We start from the raw sequence: 20,607 nt of genomic DNA, 5'->3' as shown, positions 1-20,607 counted from the left end.
CTTGAATCCCCTTTCAGCTAGGCAGAGATAATAGTACGTCATTGGAGTGCTTTGAGGGATGCTTAAAGAATTTGAAAAATAGGGCTGATGGCACCAGAGGAGGTCTGAGATAATAACACTATGGTGGTACCTCTGCAGCAGCTGGCAGCCATGAATTGGATTGTGTGATTGCCATCGTGATGGGCTTTCCTTCAAGAGCTCTTTCCTCTGAAGTCAGACAGCGCTTTGAAAGGTCTGATACTATGGCAGGATACAGATAAATAAGTCTTTATGAAAGCGTGTCATTAGTGCACAGGGGTGGGGAGTGAATGCAACACAAAGACACAAAAGAAAAAGCAAAGGGTTTATTGTGAAAAATGATACTTATACTGAAGATTTGGCAGAATTCAAGTGTTGTGCTCTCTAATGATGCTTTGCCGTGTCGGATGCGTCCTAAACAGCCCAGAAATGTAGAGGGAGGAGGAGGTGAAGGGATTTGTATTTCTTTTTTTTTAAATGGAAACAAAATGTGTTTGTTTATATAGGTATAATGTTTTGATGTTCTGACAGAGCTGGCCAAATGTGTTTTGCCCAAATGCTTTTAAAACTTGTGCATTGCTCACGTATGCAGTAGTTTTGCAAGTTAGAAAAGTTGCCAATTTTCTTCCAACTCTTCATGTAATCCCACCCTGACTCTTTGCTGGGATCAGATCAGTTGTTGCAGGAGTTATTCTCTCTGTCTTTCTCTGTCGATCCTCTTAAAATTGACATGTGATCCAGTGGAAATGAAAAGATGTTGTATTTGCTGACCACAAAGAGCCATAGAAGACTCATCTGGTCTGGTCTGGTCTGATATCCCTATCAGCAGAATGACGTTTGTCTAATGTAGTATAAGCATGTACTGTATATCAGATGTTATATTTGAGACAGGGTTTCTATTGTCTTTCCTAATATAAATCTCTGTGTTATTCATGTGGAAGTTTTTCCCTAAACTTCAGTAACGACCACTTTATTTAATAATGATCAAATTGTTGAAATATTCTGAAAATGTGCTTCTCATCATGGACATGACCCACAATGGTACTCTTTAGAAAATAAGTTATTAAAATTCCCTCCTACTCACTTGTCTGGGAGTAAAGGAACAGCTTACTCAGTATGAATCATATGTGCAAATAATTCAATGATAACTAGTTAAATAAACCGTATTACTCATCTACAGCTGCCTCCCGATGAAGATGAAAGAGGAGTGTGGTCAAGCTCTCCTTTCATTATGATCACATCTTTTTCACTGTTGTCTCATTCATTGTGCTGGGTCAGATCTGCAGTGTTATTCGTGATAAAAAACAAGTTCTCCCTTCAACAGCTACTCAGAATCTATATAACAAAGTGGTGAAGGTCTTGGTTTTAGATACAGCGTCCTTTGCAGCACGGGGGGGCCCAGAACTCATCAGAGCCCTGCAGACGAACGGCACAAAACAATTCACTGGCCCTGGAAGTGTTTTGTGTGGCGAGGACATATTTTGTCTCAGTCATGGACACACTGATGGATGGAAGACTTATTTAGCACATTATGTCACGCAGAGAAAAGTTTCATGAATGAGTCATTAATCATTTTTTGTGGAAAACAGAATGCAAACTGTTCCCCGTTTTCTTGTTTGTTATACTTTTTTACTGCAGAATTCATCGTCCTGTAGTTACTCAAGTCATCCAAATAATAATGTTACGTATGTGAATAGTTTAAAATCATTGGTTGTTGGTCCCTACATAATGTAATGCCCTTCATGTAAATAGCATCAATAGACTGACGTCTCTGAAAATGTATTCATGTTGTTTGCAGAACAGTTCTTTCATTTTGTTTCTTGGACCATTTGCACATAAGGAACATACTGTATTCATATATTCTGTTTTCTGCAGTTCCTGACTTGTGCCTCTTGTGTTCAGCTCAGTTTTCCTTGGGAATCAAACTTAACTGGTTTTCTTGCAGAACGACAATACACGCTGAAAGACAGAAGAAGTCTTTCAGACTTGCAGTTGAAGCTAAGATAAACCTATCCTTACTCGGGTGCAGTATTTGAGACGGACTTTTAGCAAAAACATGTGGACTAGACCTAGATCTACACCTTCTCACCTGTATCACCTGTAGGTGTAAGTCATTGTCTCTCAATCCTGGTCCTGGGGACCGACTACCCTGCCATGTTTTAGAAGTGTCCTTGCTCCAACACACCTGATTCAAATGGTCAGCTCGTCATCAAGCGACCTGTGTATTTGAATCAGGTGTGTTGGAGCAAGGACACTTCTAAAACATGGCAGGGCAGTGGGTCCCCAGTACCGGTGGTTGAGAAACACTGGTGTAAGACCTTTCTCTGTGGAGTTTGCATGTTCTCTTTCCAATCCTCGGCCAACTGTAAGTCCTAATCTCACACTTGGTGTCACACAGAAGGCCTGTTGTTCATCACGTCTTTGGAATGGAAGATCAGAGAGAGATAGGGAGCGCTGGGCATCTTGACCCAGTGATTGGTAGAACTATACTGTATGTATCAATCCTGGCAGGCTGCTCAACAGAATCTGAAACGCAGTCCATGTCTGACATTTAAATATAATACAATTTTAAAATCAACCCTAAAACAAATAGGAAGCCAGTGCAACACAGGTGTGATGTGGTCTCTCTTCTTTGTTCCTGTTAAAAGGCAAGCTGCAGATGACCGGTCTAAACCAACATACAGAGAATTACAATAATCCAGCGATGGGGATTATGTTCATTGGATCATCCAAATCGACCACAGATGTGACTCATAGTGAAAGGCTGCTCATCTTTGTATGTTGGCCCCGTGATGGACGGGTGACCTGTCCATCTTGTACCCCACCTTTCACCTTGTGTCCGCTGGGTATTATCTCCAGCTCACCTGCAGCGCTGCAGAGGATAAAGCAGTTGGCAACAAATGAATAAATAAAAACACGCGCACAAAAAGGAAGGTGAGAATGTCAACAAGATGATCTTCAATTCAAATGGAACGTGGGCCTGTTGATAGAGAAAAAGGTTGTCATCATCATCCTCACCTGCTCTTAATAAACTCAGACATAAGCGGCAAAAAGGAATGTGCTGTTCCAGCATGAGCTGAATTGTAAATCAGTTAGTAGCAGTAAAACAGACAGGGGATCTTTAACCGTACGACAGATGGAGCAGGTGCCTAATTGTCACATTGAGAATATTTCAGAAGCCGAGTTTTAGTCTTTTGTTGAATTCAAAAAAATCCCACTGTAAATATTCTAAATAAATACTTAAATGTTGTACTGTGTAGTTAGTTTATCAGCATCAGTTGTCAGTAGACACACACACACACACACACACACACACCTACCTCCGCAAGGGTGTGACTGCGCATTCAAGCCGACACTGTATAGACTGGCAGTGTGTGAATAATTTAAAGTGATTATTAATATTTGAAAGTGAACAGCGCAGCAGATGAAAGAGTCCTCAGATTTATGCTCCCTCCAAGAAAAGAAGTGAAGGAAATGTCTTTTTGACGCACGAGGACATGAATGACGTCAAAAAGACTAAATCATTTGCAGATAATTACCACGCCTTTATGTTGAATTCCACTGTTATCCATATTATACTTTCATTCAATTAAGAATGCTGTTACAAATGATGTGAAATAACTACAAAATTCATATGTTTGCACTGTCAATAATAAATGTACACGTGAATCAATTTACTGAACTATATAATAGAATATTGTGTCAATTTTAAACTTGTACAAACGTGGGCTAGTAGCCATCATTTCCTTACATTGTGTGGGTAAAGATGCTGAAGTTTGAAAACAAAAGAAACTTAGGGAAAGACTGTAGTTAATGTATTAAGAGATTGCATCGTCAAACATGGTAAATCTTAATATAATGAAATTGATTTCCAATCCACCAGTTTGAGGCAGACAGCTGCCCCTTACGCTGATGAAGCAGTGGCTGTTCTCAATGATCTGAGCAAGAAAATGTCTGCTTGCTGCTATTGTTTCAAAGAAAGTGGCCCAGTGTTGTGTGGCTTTCCTGTCTTTGTTGGAGTGCGGGCAGATTAATACGATTCATATCAGTCACACTGAGAACTATCTGTTTATGAAATGAATGTTTCCTGTTTGGTTGTGTTGGTTTGGCTGGATCACGTTATTATCTCTCTCTCTCTCTCAAGAGGCACGACAACAGAGAACACAGTTTATCTGAAAATGTGATTTCTGTTTTGTTTCTGTGTCACAGGCTGTTCTCATACAAGAGCAGGAAATGAGCCAGGACAGCTATGATACGAGCAAAGCAAAGCAAAGCAAAGCAGACTTGATTTCATTTTCAGCTTTGTTTGTTTGTTTGTTTGTTTGTTTGTTTGTTACCAAAACTGCCAGATTAACATAGAGACGCTGTTAACGGTGCACATGAGAGTTGTGTTTGCAGTCACCGCTTTTCAGGTGATCGAGCAGTTGCCGCAAAGTAATCCATTTCTATTGATTTGGGGGCGGGAAATGATCATTTCACTCCGTGATTGCATCGGAGCAACGGAACACGCGACTTGTCAAATTCATTCAGTACATGACGTTTCCTTTTAACAATTTTGTTACCGCACTTGTGGTATATATTGTCTTTTTTCACTCTCTAGTTTTATTAACTTTGAGTTGTGTTCTTCTCCGCTCTAACTCCCTGTTGTGTTTGTACTAATTGGTTTCGCTTCACAGATTTTGAAGGGAGCTAATTTGCTGCACAAGTGTCATCCCCTGGCAGTTTTTTTGTCACAGCAGGAATAATTGTACTGGACTCTCACACAGCATTTGTAGATTTATGCTTTCATTATGCTCTCGCGGAAGAAGGTGAAATAGCTTCAGAAATGTGATTATCTGTCGTCTCTCTCTTTTCTCTAATACGACCAGCATTTCATTCTCATTTGCATGTTCTCCGATTACCTCCCACAGTCAAAAATATGCAGAGGTGAACCGGACCCCTCTCAATTGACCATGAATGAGAGTGAACTACGATTGACCGGTGACCTGTGCAGGGTTTACCCCGCTCTTACCAGGATGACGCTCTATTATCACGATGACCTTCAACTGAAATGAGCAGCACATGCTCTACGTTAGCTTTGCCCGGATTCAGGGTTTTGATTCCGACGGTCACCGCTGGTGTTAACAATGTCCTCGCTCCTGCTGCTGCGAGGTGCTCAGGGTAAAAGCATCCCCCCCAGTCTCATTATGATCTGCGCTTTTAGCAGAGGCACCTCCTGAAAACGCTCTGTGCATACTAACGGTATGATTCACCTGCAGCCACGGTCTCTAATTGAGATGCAAACTGCATACTGGATTGAAACCTGAATGGACTGCCGCTGTTTGATTAAGGTGTTAAATTGTGTGTGTGTGTGTGTGACCGAAAGTGATATGGCCAGGAACCTGTCTCAGGTTTTCTCATTACATTAAGTCGGTGTGTCTCTTTGCCTCCGCTCACCACAGGTACACTAAGATGAAGACGGCAACGAACATCTACATCTTTAACCTGGCTCTGGCTGACTCGTTGTTCCTGGCTACTTTACCTTTCCAGGTATGACTTACTCAAGCACTTAGACGTACAGCAGAATCTTTTTGTTGGTGGATTGATTGATTGTTTGATTTAGATTGATAGGAAGAAAAACAGCAGTTTCACTACACCATGCCAATCCTCAACCAAAGCATTTTCACTTCATAAAAGAGATTTATTTTTTAACAAATACTGTTAGCCCCTCTGACCCCTAGCCTGACAGATTAGCAACCCCCACTATGACCCTGTCCAGACCTGCTCCTTTAGGGTGCATTCACACCAGCCCTTCTTAATCAAACCCATAGGGTCTTGTCTTCTCCTTCAGTAATTCTTAATGCAGCGCCGCCTCAGGCGAGGAGGAGAATACGTTATTCAAAAGGTTCGGTTTGTTTCACTAAAGTGAAGTCGGAGTCCCCAAGCGTTCTGAGTCTAGCGGACTATTAGGTGTGAAAACAAAGCCAAGGACACATTTGTGTCCATGCTGATAAAAGAATGTGGCCACATGTGTATCAGACCAACAAAGCAGCATCCGTTTTCATATTTCAAATGTGTGCCTTTAATTCTGATCAAATCTGATCACTCAAGATGTTGATACCAGGTCTGACCAGGTCCACTATCATGTCACAAAGAGAAGGTTCACGTTCTTGAGCATGGTAAGAACAGTGACCAGATATAGCGCACTTTTTCCTTTGCCCAATGCAATGAGGTAAATATGGAATATAATGTGTTTCCTAACTCAAGGTGATTAACGACACCATCTCAGAAAGACAAAACAAAGAAAAAAAAATATCTTTAGCTTTCCTTTTGGAACCATGTAACAACTCAATTCGTATGATATATCGTGGATATAGTTTGGCTCCGCACTCCATCACTGATTTAAATCTGACACACGAACATTAAACCAAACTAATTTGGTTTCTCAGTGATTTATATGAAAGCATAACCATCATTTGGCTGATTTATGGCCTTGAAGCTTATCATATAACACCAGTATCTATTCTATTGTTGATTAATATATCATTTTGGGACACAACTTCTTTTTAAACATACAATCCAGTTACTTGAAGAGAAATTATTACTCTGACAGAAATCATCTCATATAAAAATTCCGCACTCCTAGTGTTGGATTAAAGAGTGTTTTTTGCATAATGACATAAACTGATCAATTCTTTGCACCCTGCATTAAAAAGCCCATAAAAACTGATGGTGTGGCTCTCCTCCCAGCCATTAAATGTTCAATGGACTTTATCAGTCATTGTATGGTTGTGAGGTGTTAACAATCCCTTGCTCCACTGAACCACTTCCTTTTTCACTTAAAATTAACCGTCCAATGTGATATTTCAGTGGAGCCGTAACCTCTCTGCTCTGTTTCTAGCTGTATTTTTGTGTTTGAGTCGTAGTAATTGTGGATGTTTTCCAGGGCACAGACGTCTTCCTGGGCTTCTGGCCTTTTGGGAACGCTTTGTGCAAGGCGGTGGTGTCTATCGACTACTACAACATGTTCACCAGCACCTTCACCCTGACAGTGATGAGTATGGACAGGTATGTGGCCGTCTGCCACCCTGTCAAGGCGCTGGACATGAGGACGCCTCACAAGGCCAAGGTAAAGAGGGTTCTTCTCAAAAGTGAGATACTCAGTTTCATTCTCCTTCAAACAACAGCTGACATCAGATCCGAGATGAAGACAGTCAATGACTAAGTTTACATGGACACCCAACAATTGGACTCCTGACATTCTCATAATAATATTTAGATGACGATGTTAACATGGGTTGCTGTCTGAATAGTCCCGTGTTGATGTAATGAAACAAAGTGTGGATGTGACTATAACAACAATGATCAGAACATGTTGTTTACATCAGTGTTTCACAATCCCGGTCTTGGGGATCCACTGCCCTGCCATGTTTTAGATGTGTCCTTGCTCCAGCACACCTGATTCGAATGGTCAGCTCATCATCAAGCTCTGCAGAAGCCTGATAACGACCTGTGTATTTGAATCCAGTGTGTCGGAGCAAGGACACTTTTAAAACATGCAGGGCAGTGGACCGGGGTGGAGAAACTCTGGTGTACGTGGTAGTGTCTTCCTGAAATGATCTTAATCAGGATAGTGTTAGAATACAGAATCACACATCTACTACTGTGAATGTGAAAATGTGACTTATTATTCACTCCAGAGAATAAAAACCTATGAATTGCATTAAGTACTGTAGTGTCAATGTGTGTTGAAGCTATAGAATATAAGGACCTTGGGGTGAATTCATACTACATACATACATACATACATACATTTTTTCCAACTCTGATACGACACAGTAAATGTAAATGCTTCAGCTCAATTGAAAATGGACGATTGTGAAGGATTCAAACTATCGTACGAGAAAGAGAAAGCAGACCAACACAGAGGTGTAGGCACAGAGGTTATGTCTACATAAAGAAATGCATTCACAATCACATCATCATTTTCTCAGGTGGTGAATATCTGTGTGTGGGTGCTGGCGTCGGCCTTTGGTGTTCCAGCCATGGTCATGGGAAATGTAGAGGAAGAACAGGAGCATAACAGTAAGTAAATCTATGTACTGACAGTCACATGTTAAACAAACAGCCTTACAGCACATACACTGGTCTTTACCCACATTGCTATTGCTAGTTTTTGCCCTTGAAAAAAGTTTAACCCTTTAACACCGAGCGTATCGCAGACGACACGTTTACGTTACTGTAATGACATGACGGTTTCCGAAAGCTAGGAAGTTTCATGATAAAGCCAACGTGTGGTTATTACGGTTATGTCACTGGCGCTGTTGCAGGAAGCTGGAGATTCAACATCATTTTTTGTGCTGTTTTGGACATTGAGAGACTCAAACAAACGTTATTTTAAATATTTTTGATACTGTTATACAATATAGTGTTTGTTTTTCTTCATTTCAAATTGTTAAAACACTATTTTAACATGCAGTAAATTGTAAATAACTGCCAGATATTGAAAGTTATTCTGGAAACGTGGGCAAAAGCACTTACTCACAGGGCATTTTCTGGCCTTTTTATTGTTAAAATAAGCAAGAAACGTAGGTGTTATATGGTTAAAACAATTTTGTTGAGTTAACAAAGAATCTGATCTGTGGAAAAGATTCTACTGCAGCCAAGTCTAAGGAAATCTCTGAGGAATATGTATGCTATCACCATAAACATTGTACCATCACATGCGTCACACCTGGGACATGTGAAGTCTAATTAATAAGTAGAACAGTCTGCAACTGTGCGACACATGACACAGTTTTCACATTTATTTATTTCAAAGCCTCTTTTCAAGAGATCACATTGGAAAGTGTTAGGTGAGTAAACCTGTTTATAAATGCTGCTGCTGCCGTCCCAGTTTGTATAGCTTCAATTACACAATACCTGTCTACGCTGCTCAACACACATTGTTATGCTCCTCATTTTCTATTAGACAAGTGCACAAAGTGTCAAAACCAGCCCTCTCTGAAGTGGCACGATACTCTACGTGAAGCAGAAAATCACAAACACAGCAGGTCTATGTTAACATCGACCAAAATAGACTTTCTATTCTGTCTAATGCAAACTAATTAGTGGAGGTTATGTTAATAACCAATGAGATAACTGCAAACATGTTATATTGTGATTATAAAGAGCTATCAGTTTATATGGGTCCATTTTATATATTGAGCACTTCACCACAATGTCCTTCTTGTTTCACTGAATAATGACGGTTCCAGTAAGTAACTGGTTTAGAATTAAATTGGCTCGGAAAAAAAAAAACAAAAAAAACAACGACAACATCATATGAATTACAAACACTCATCATTTACATCATAAATATTCATGAGGGAAGACTAACTGCAAGTCCACATAAATGAATTTAATCAGCAGAAATCCATAATTATGGTAATTCAGATTCGGAGAATTATTACACAAGTAACACAGAATCACAATCCATTAAAAGTGCATTCATTTGCGATGAGTGTGGCGCGTAAAGGAGAAATGAAGCGCACACAATGTGAAGCACTTGAGCAAAGCGGACTTCCTATTCATGTAAGATAAGATAAGATAAGATAAGATAAGATAATCCTGTATTAGTCCCTTTATTATGAGGAATTTTGCAGTGTTGCACCTCTGGTCGGAAATATTGTAATATTAAAAAAATATATTAAAGATTATAGGAAATAGAACAATATATACAATATAAACTCCATGTGCATATTATATACAGTGCACACAGTGTACACTGATGCATTCCATAGGTGGGGCATGTATACGACTCATCTACTGCATCACAGGACTAAAACAAATATTAACAATGACGTTCATGACGAAACTGTACCAACATCACACCTGAGAATTCTATCTGCTTTGTCACCGCTTCATCTGCTCTTTGCTGTTTTGCGCTCTCCTCCTACAGCAGCTGGTGCCGAGAGAAAACCAGCACGATAACTAACCTTGACATCACCACCTGAAGTTCAGTAATTAGATCATGCTTGACTTCAGCTCTGCATTTGTGCACTTGAACTCTTTCATTCCCATTGGGATGCGAGTCAATCAGATGCTCAGCCTCTCTCTCCTTGCCTCTGCCTCCACAATATGATTAAAAACATGGTTTCACTATGTTTTTAATCAAATCCTTTGGTAACATGAACAGGTTTTCAGTTTCTCACAACAATACCCTCCCATAAAAACAGCTGTTGAAGACTCGACTAAAAAAATCCTATGGCAATCAACAGTTTTATAATCATCATATTTTACATTCATTCAAATATCAAGTATGTAATTGAGACTCTCGGTATGTTTTGTCATATTTTCCCTGTGCACTGTCAGACATTATTGTGGAAAAAAAAAAGGCTGTTGAAGCAACAAGATCCTTTATCAGGAGGTTTATAGAGAGAGGAGAAGGCAAGTGTCATTTTCATGGTGACAGTTAATGAAGGCTTCATTTGGAAAAAATGCATATTAGAAACCCGTCAGTGATGCAGACTGTGAAAGAACTGAGGGAGAAATCATTCTTCTTTTAGAAATTTTTTTTTCCCCATGTCATTATTGCACAACCGTCTCCTCCCTGTCATGCACCAGAGGCCAAATGTGACGTACGTCATCTTTGTGGTTCTTGTAACGTCTCAGTGAAGCCAAAACTTATATATTTACCTATATATCTCACTGAGAACTATACATTATTTTAAACAACAACCAGCAGAAGACGCAAAAGAAGAAGGAAACAGGAATTAAATGAAAGTATTCAGTGTTCATGAGTCATTTATATTCATGATGCAATATCTATACATTTGACTGTATTTCATATCATTCATGCTTCAACTGTCAAATTCGTTATACATCTTTTGTCAAAAGTGTTATACATACAAAGCACATACATACATGCATGTACTATAGATATGTCAACTGATTTGAACCCCTAATGTTGGAATCAGCCAAGGAAAAGTGTTTACTGGTCAGGCTCTGTAGTTGTGGACTCCTTATATGGAAAGGGAACCCAGCTCTGGTGTGACTTTTGGGAGGTTTCACTCTTCACCGCAGTCTCTCTTTGTTCATGTTAGTCTCTTAAGATTCTTTGATACTTTATGAAACCCCAGATGGATAACATCAGTTTCATTCTCTGTTTGAAATGGTCTCATTCATTTCTCTTATAGCTCTATAGCAGCTGAGTGGATCCAGCTGGGTCCTTTATACACTATCACCATTTGTGTGTGCGTCTGTGTCTGTGTATGTGTGTGTGTGTGCATGTGCGTGTGTACTTATTTTTCTATCTTTGCAAGGTCCAAAAAAACATAAAAACCTTTCTCTGTGGGGACATTTTGAGGAGGGGCTTTCTCAGGGACAAGACCTGGTTTTAGGGTTCGGGTTAGAATTGTGTGTAGGTCAGGGTTAGGGTTAGTTACTTAGTCGTGATAGTTAAGATCAGAGTAAGGAATGCATTATGTCGATGAGTGTCCACTCAAAACTTGCCAAACCAGCATGTGTGTGTGTGTGTAAACTGATATCCCACATGTTGTGGGGACCTAAGTCTGTTTACATTATGGGGACTTGTCTTCCTTATAGGGACAAAAATCAAGTCCTCATTGCGTGTGGCATATCGCAGACCCTGGTATACTCGCGCGTCAGGGTGCTGTTGTATCCCACTTCACCATCGGGTGGCGGTACAAGTGTGGACGCAGGGAATAGGACACATTCCAACCAAAGAAGAAGAGAACAACCATCTCGTTTCCAGTAATATTACGTTAATGTTGGGTTCTTAACATTATTCTTACGTCTATATGCAGTTACCAGTTATTGCCACTAGAATAGAATAGAATAGAATAGAATAGAATAGCATAGCCTTTATTGTCGTTATTTTGTGGACAACGAAATTTGGGTGCCACTCCCTTGGTGCAAAATACAAATATATAAATAACAATTTTAAAAGAGAAAATAGAAATATTAACAATAAAATAAGAATAAGAGTAGTAGGCTCTGTTGGGCTAGGACAGGGGGACGGTACAATTTGCTAAATTTTAAGATAAAGTTTAAAAAAAAAAAAAAACACTCTTGCAGAGAACTGCACCACTGCCACTTCTCTGCAAGAGTGTTTTTGTTCAGTATCCCTGTCCAGCCACGGTCCTTGTTACCATGCTGTCCAGGGAGAACAGACGTACAGCGCTCCATTTGACTGGTACTAACATTTGTGTTTTCTCTCTGTGTGTTTTTATGACTCTGGTGCTTGTGCCACGGCCTGCATTGACAATTCTTCTATTTCTACTACACATAGTGTGAGAAAAGCAAAACAATGGATCTGCAATGAAATGACACAGTTCCGTTCAAATGGAGCGCACTTTTGTTGAATTCTCCACCTCCTATGTGTGAGTGCAGCATTGATGTAAAATAAAATACTTTGGAGGCATCGCAGAAGAAAATTCCAACCTTCACATATATGAAGACATTTACTCCTTCTTGAACAAGCGAGACAAATGACAGCAACTAGTGTAGAAAACAGGAAATCTTGTGATTCCAGTCTTCTCTGCCCGTCACTCTGTGCCTGTCAAATTTAGACTCAGAATTGCTCTTGGTTTTCGAAGACCGTTATTCTCAGGTTGTGAATTGATTTCCACTCTCTGAGCCTGATGGAGGCTTGAAAAGCTCTGATGGCTTGTCTTGCTCTTCCAAGATCTGTCCTTGACCTCTTACTAAATCCATCCTTAAAGGCATCTAAAGGTATTTATAGCTTAAAGCTTTTCTACTAAGATGTGTTAATACTCCTTGTTGCTGTTTTCTTTTCTTTCTTTTTTTCTTTTATTGGAAACAAATTAATGAGTAATGCTGCTTTTAAAATAACTGCATATAAAAAGTCACTGGTGAAGAACTGGACATACAGAAGGTTCACGGGGAGATAAATCAATCGGGAATTTAATGTCCATGTAAATGCTCAACAGAGAGGAAAGCACCACAGAAACCCGACACATGCCCACACATAGCACAGTTATTATCATGGATGTTTTGCAGTTAATTTGAGCAAAATGCTGGAAATGGGGAACAGAAGGCCTAGTGGTTAGATATCGATCCAGTCGCAGCCTGCAGCTATGGCCTAATCCTATAATCATTTTTATTAGTCTACTCTACTGCAGAGCTACAGCTGCATCAGGAATTCTCTCTACATACATTTGTCTGTTTTTCCCGTTTATCCTGTTTGTTTGTGTTTTCCTCCTCCTTGTAGTTTTCTGCCCATGCATTCTTTATTTTCATTTAATCCTTAATCAAATTCATGTTTAACATCAGTTCACATTCACCTTGGCCTCTTGTCCTCTTCTGTCCCTTACACTTAATGTCATTATAAGCCTAACCATTTCTGTGGCATTTCCTTTGTTTCCTCCCACACAGGTAACAGGTTTCAGTCACTATACAGTTGTAGCACGGCTCGGAACGGCACGGCACTGCAGGAAGTACTGAACCAAGTCTTTTTAATGAACTGGTTCTAATGTGTCAGTACACTGAAAACAACTGCTGTGCCCGTCACCAGTGTGTGTGTTAGTGTCGCATATAAACCAGCCGTGTTATGACGACCCCTATAGCAATGGAAATCAATCCAAACTGTGTAGAGTCGAGCCATGCCGTACCGTGCTACAACTTTATAGTGGAAAAGTGCCATTTTATTTTCTTTCTCATCTCTAAATGTGTACTTTGTTTCCCACATACTTTATTCTCCTCTTATTCATTCCATTCCTCCTCATCCTTGTCCACTTACCACAGCCAGCTCTTTACTTCCTCCTCTTTGTTTGTATTTGCCACCTTCCTAAGTTCCTGTGGCCTTTGCTCATCATCTGTTTTCTTACATGATCATTGACATTCAGGGATAATACTGGGTCGCTCCATATCACCTCTATTCCTGCTTGTGTCTGCTTCACTTCCTCTCTCAGCTAAACAAACATACAGTAGAAGGAACTGTGCAGCTTAACAGCCTGACAGCTGGGGGGAAAGTCACACCATGACCCTCCTAGTAATTGGGGTCAAAAGCCTTGCCCAAGGACACAGCGGCAGGAAGGAGGCCACAATCAGCAGCCACCCACTGTCGCTAATAGTTTCTGTGACTAATCCAACCAAAAGACTGCAACAAAAAATGTCATTGTGTCTTTCTTGGCAGCATTTTCTGTATGAAGACACTGACAACAACATGAGGATTAGACTGGAAACATGTTTCCTCTTGCTTTTAATTACACTCCATTATCCTTTGTCTGAGTTTTGATTACAAACCACAATTTGAAACGAGTTAATCTGCAAAACACAATTTTTTCCACATGCATGTCTTTGCGAGTCTTTTTTAAAATGCAAACCTTAGATTCCACATACTCCAAGCTTCAGCATGTACTTTTGAATGAGTTAGTTAATGATAATGCTAATACAGTGTTGTAATAACAATATATGTTGCCCTGCCTCAACAGGTGATAAACACAAAAATAGGCACAGGATAATGAGCCTATAGGTGTCATTTTAGTATTTTTATTTTTATTTTGTTAACTTGTGCAGAGAAATCTTGATCCTATATTTAATCAGAAATATGATCTTCAGCACAGATATATGGCAAGATCAGTAGTTTCTACATGCTAAAGTCTCCAGCATTTAGATTTATCTACAGTGGACTGTCTCAATGCATTATATAAATTACTTCCACCAATGCAGCGTAGTAAATCACTCGTGTCTGTATTTGCCCCCTTGTTTTATTTTGTTTTCCAGTAATATGATTTTGTGATGGGGAGGATATTGTGTCCTTGTACACAGAACAGTCTGTGTACTTTTGATTACATGTCCTTCTTGTTCACGTTGTTTTGTCATTCTGTTTCTGTGTTTCATTTGCAGTCCCATATTTATGTGCATCTCTGCAATTTCAATTATGTTAATAGATGTGTCTGTGTATATTGTAACTGGCACTGCACCATAACCAAATACACATAGCCAAGGGAAAATCATATTAGTCACAATGTCATGTAGCACTGAAATGTTGCGTAAGGACACGTTTAAAATGTAACTCGTTTGACTAAGATCAGCTGGCTGTTACAGCTGGGGCATAATACTGTGTCATGCGTGAACTAATGCAAGGCTTTATTAAAACTATAGGGCTATATAAATGGTGTTTATCTTGGTTGCCACAGTTGCGTCATCACAACAACAAGGTTATAGGTTTTCACCAGCTCTGGATATTGTGTGTTTATGGGACTTTATGTGTTTTATGTGTGGGTTTCATCAGGTCCTGCAATTTCTTCTCACTCCAGACATGAAGGCTAGATTACCTGGTGATTATAACTCGCCTGTAGGTATGAGTTTGAATGGTGATCTATCACTAGCACCCCAAATTCCTCACCATGGTTATTCAGTTACATGACAACCAGCAATGCCAGATTAGATGTAAGAATGACTTGTCAGCAAAATTCCTAATCACAAACGAAGTTAAGCAGGGCTGTGTTCTAGGCCCTACCCTATTCACATCTACTTAAGCATGATGCTCCTGATGCGGCCCTAGTTGCCCATACCGAGACTTCCCTGCAGTGAATAGCATCCTGCTTTGCAGAAGATGCAAATCTCTTTGGATTAGTAAGTCCTGCATCAGCCCTCACCCAAGGAAATCTCCCGCCCACCTTGCATAGCCATTGGTCAATCGCAGCGGAAAACAAGTCCACTAGTTCCCCCATTTTGGGAGCACTATAACGTCAGATGCCAAGCTCGACAAGGAACTTGACAGCAGACTGGCTAAAGCAAGCAGTGCCTTTGGGAGACGCAACATAAGGGTCTGGAAAAACAGAAACTTGAAGATGCACATAAAGATTGGCGTATACTGAGCTGCTACCCAAGATTGCGTTGTACGGAGAACTAGCCTCCGGGTGCTGAGACATGGGAGCCCCAAAGAAGCGTTACAAGGACAACCTGAAACAGACCCTTATCACCTGCCAGATAGACCACTGTTAATGGTCTGTCTTGGCCGCCGATCCGTGATGTTTGGAGACACACCGTCAACCAGGCTGTCTCCTCCTTCGAAGCAAATAGACGGAACAGCCTAGTGGAGAAAAGGAGAAGGAGAAAGGCCGGAGAGACTGAAGACCCAGACACGGATTTCTTGACACACACCTGCGGGAAATGCGGAAGGACATGTAAATCCAGAATTGGACTTCTCAGTCATCAAAGGGCATGCAGCCAGACTACCCCATTAATCAGGGTGTACCAGGAACTTAAAGAGAATGAAAGATTGTAAAATAGTGTCAGGAACAGCATTGGTCGCCTACTAAAAGTGTAAAGGGAGGTTTCTTTTTTTTTAAATGCCCCATGGAGTAAAATGTGATAGGCAGAGCACTGATTTAAAACTGATTGGCATCAGCCTCTCCATGAATGCCTCACAATCAAAGGCTCATTCATGTAGTGACCAGTGGTTGCATGCAGCTATATTCATGAGATTAGTTTCACCAGTAGAACCTCATTACTGCAAGTCCTTTAACCCACAAGTTGCAAACGCATCGCGCATAAAATATGAAAGCATAGTTCATGAGGAGTTAATATTTTATGATAATAATGGCCACATAGAATTAAGATTTTGTTAAGGAACTTAAATGGAAGCGAGATGAACAGGGCCGAGAGCGGTGCATGTTTTTTGTTGGATTTGAATTCTGTGGGTATTGTAAGAACATTAATTATTAACGGTACATTAATATTAATTGTCTCTCAAATCAGGGTTTAGATTATCTGCGGTGTATTTAAATATTAAATGGTAATTAACTAGCAAAGCCTTGCCATGAAATGTGAAAAACTATAAGGAGACAGTCACGGTGAGAAGTGTATTTACATTAAAGGTGTGTGCCCCCTCTCCTGCTAACGTGGCCAATAATGACTGTCATGACAACCACTGTATTGCCTGTGGTTACACACACACAACAGGCTCACTCAGAATGTGTACACTGGAAGGAGACCCAGGGATCTGTACAGGGGACAGATGGAATAAACCTCCACACAAGCTTTTTAGCATCTGTATGGTTTGCCTGCAGATACAGTGTGAGATGAGCTGTAAAGATACAAATGTCCCTTAGAGAATAACATGTATAATGTTAGTGAGTTGTCACTCTCCATTTGTTGGCTTGAAGCAGAAGCAGGTAAAAGAGCGTGGGTTTGAAATCTGGCTCAACATATCATTCAACCCCTCCCCAAAAACCAAACAGCTCCTGATTGTAAACTCTGGCAGGAAAAGAAAAGAGAAAAAGCTCTGGGAAGAGAAAAGAGAAAGGAGACTGAATCGTTACCCTCTCACAAAATCATTTCTGTCTTCAACAGTTTGAAGAAGCCATATCACATCCATTTCTGCTCTGGAATGAACTCATTTGTCCTTATTGGAATTACCCTCCATGTTGTTGATTTCAGCCACAACTGCTCTTAACCTAAATGTACAAGTCCTTTTCAGCAGTAGTGGAGATGGAGAGATAAGACAGAGAAGTAAAGACAGAGAATAGACACGCAGACGTCTGAGAAAGGTGAAGGAAATACCAATACTTCCCCCAGCAAGTCAAGCCGATATTACAAATGTGCTGTATCCAACACACATGTAATGTTCACTTCAAACTACACACGATGTAACACAATCATTTTACGTTATTGCTTGAATGGCACCATTCAAGTATAATGTGCCATCATGAGACTGGGGAAGGTACAGACTGGGACAGACTAGACTGTCAAAATAAAAGAGTAGTTGGCAAAATGATCCCATTCACCTGGGTGTCATGTTTTCATTACTCTACATGGAGCCAATAAAAAAAAAAAAAACAGCGTTTATTATAATGTCATTAGAGTAGCAGAGACATTGTAGTGGGTAGCTTCAACTTCACATAATGTGCAGTAAGGTCCAGTAAGGTGAGCAATAAACCATGAAGCAGCTCAGTGCTCAAATTCTTTTTCATCATCATCATTTTCACTCCACATCAGGTTGAACCAATGAATCTTGCAGGAATCATAGTCCTCACCTCCCTTTGATCTGTATATGGGTTACCACAGCAACCAATTTTAACGTCTAAAAGTATGTTTGCAGGAATATCACACAGCAGCTTCCACCCAAACTTTATTCTCTATTCTTTTTCATCCTTTTGTTTTTAGGGCCAATTTTTCCACGTTGATAACCTGTATTGGCAACAGGAAGTAAGCTTTCAGTCACAAACACTGTTGCATTTACATGAAACATACTCTGATATAAATTATTGGTGGCCTCTCACCCGTCATGCATGGGGAGTGGTTTCTTTTTTTATTTATTTTCAAATGGGTTTCAGGTCAAATGGGCTGAAATTTTTAGTCTAATAAAAATGTGCGGGAGCACGTGGCATTATCAATGTGTTATTATTATTGACATGACCTGCATTCCTCATATAATTGCTCAGTTATGATAATTGTATTATTATTATTGTACAATGTCAAACTGCCGGCAGTGTGAGTGCAGCATATTTCATTTATAGTTCATTTAGTTGTCAATTAAATGAATCAAAAATATGGGGTTCAACTGAAAACAACATTATGATGACGGTTCAAAATATGTAAGTCGCTGATGGGGTATCCTTCAGATTAGATCCATCCTAACTCTGGTGTTGTTTTCACTCAACTGAGGGTTCAGGAGTTAATTTCTGTGTACTTTAAGGATCGACAAGAATCCTCATTAGCAAAGTCAGGTAATGAAATTTGACATGATTTCATTTTATGTGCCACTGCTTTATCAGTAACCCATGCAATTAAAGTTATCAGTAACCAAATTCAAATGAATGAGCCGCTGAGAAGGAAATGTAATCACAAATCACTACAGTGGTGGGATTATATGATCATATTGCTGCATTTGACATCGTCAGCAAAGTGAAACACATTATGAATCTACTGGTGGTAAAAGTTGCATTGGGATGTTGGGACTCGACGGCTGAGGTGGTGTTTTGGGGGTTAAGGTTTTCGGGAGTCGGCAGAATCCAATCACTGTAAGGACAAGGTTATTGTTCTCTACCAGTAAATGGAAGGTGAAGAAAAGCCAATAAAGAACATAATGATGAGTGAAGACGAGAAAAGAGAGCAGTGTACCGTTAGTAGAGAGAGAGTTCTTTTTTGTCCAAGAATAAATAGTAAAAACAGTGAATTAGTAAGAGGAGAAATAATAAAGAATATCATAGATTAAATGAAAAGATGTCGTCGTAAAAGCATTGCTAGTGTCATTAGATTAGATTTGATTTTATTGATCGCACACTGGGGAAATTAAATCATATTGCTGCAAGGTCAGAGGTAGACAAGTGACAAATATAAAATTGGGATTTAAAAAGCAATAAAACCAATTAAAAATAGAAATATGAAAATATGTCTTTGTATTTTTTCCTTAAAAAATAAAAAGAGGTATCTTCTCCACACATAAGTATAAATCGGAGTTATAACAACAATTGTTTTCCTTTTCTTATCTCACAATATGTCTCTTAGATAAATATTTATTTTGTGTCACTTATCAAACTTGTAACTTTACTGTTATTCACATGATTTATAAACCGTAGAGGTATAAGATACAAGTTGTGCCCAAAATGAACAGGTTATATTGAATGAATTGGTCATACAGTACATATAGTTTGAGTATTTTTGATTTGGAAAGAAAATAATAGTTTATCAGAACCTTATATTAACCTTTTCGTTCATTTAACATCTGCTTCCAGGGGATGTGGCAGGTGGAAAAGTTATTAGCAAAAAACGAATGTACTTTCATAAAGAATTGAGCGTAGGCGTAAAATGTAAAAGGGCAGAGAAAAGCCGATAGATAAGGCTTAAAGTAAAATGAATCAAAAGAGGGAAGAATAGCTCCAACCAGAACCAGAGATGACAGGCAGTCCAAGCTGGAAGCAAAGAATAATAAAAAAGAAGAGGCAGACAAATGCAATAGACAGGAAAGAAGTGTTAAATGAAGGGGGACGAAAAGAGTAGAGAAGCATCAACTGTGAAATGGAGGCTGGAATGGAGCACACATTCCTAGTCATATATGTATGACATGGGGAATGCGACTACTGGAAGCAGTAAGAGCAAAATATTAGATGGTTTTAAAAGAACAATTAGATTACAATAAATGGATCTAAAAGGAAGAAAGAACTGAAATAAGTTGTACAGGCAGTCAATGTGACTGAGGAGGCGGCCGACTGTTAGACATAAGTCATTGTACCGGCTATAACTTTTATGTGCTCATCCTTTTTCCCAGCGCTTTCTCCTTTACCATAAATTACACAGACCGCTTCCATGCATGAAAATTCTTGCACAGAGCCTGAATCACAGCAAACACACCCATGCTCTCTCACGAATGTTAGCCCTTACGAACGTCCTTTGAAATGACCTTAATGTATGAATGCGTGAATCATTACTTTATTAGGTAATAGAACGTTGAAGTTTTAAAGTCGTGGTACGCAGTCGGAATATACAATGACTACATTTAATGCAGTAGAAGTTTGCATCTTATCATAGACCTGCAGTGACAATATTTCCCTGTAAACATTATGCACCAAAGTTAATGGAGAGAATAAATCTGTGTTTATTGCCCATAACGTGGTTTGAAAATATGACAGTACTTGT

General features: G+C 39.6%; 1 protein-coding gene across 1 annotated transcript in view; it reads left to right on the top strand.

Moving 5' to 3' along the window:
- Positions 1 to 20,607, top strand: part of oprl1 (opiate receptor-like 1) — a 61,621-nt gene that overhangs the window by 31,227 nt on the left and 9,787 nt on the right. The window contains exons 3-5 of the mRNA XM_058643454.1: positions 5,460 to 5,547; positions 6,944 to 7,126; positions 7,992 to 8,082. Coding sequence (XP_058499437.1) covers positions 5,460 to 5,547; positions 6,944 to 7,126; positions 7,992 to 8,082 — 362 coding nt within the window. The remainder of the gene's footprint in view (positions 1 to 5,459; positions 5,548 to 6,943; positions 7,127 to 7,991; positions 8,083 to 20,607) is intronic.

The sequence above is a fragment of the Solea solea genome, chromosome 11, assembly GCF_958295425.1.
Source record: "Solea solea chromosome 11, fSolSol10.1, whole genome shotgun sequence".
NCBI classification, from domain to species: Eukaryota; Metazoa; Chordata; class Actinopteri; order Pleuronectiformes; family Soleidae; genus Solea; species Solea solea.
This window is presented reverse-complemented; position numbering and strand designations above follow the sequence as displayed.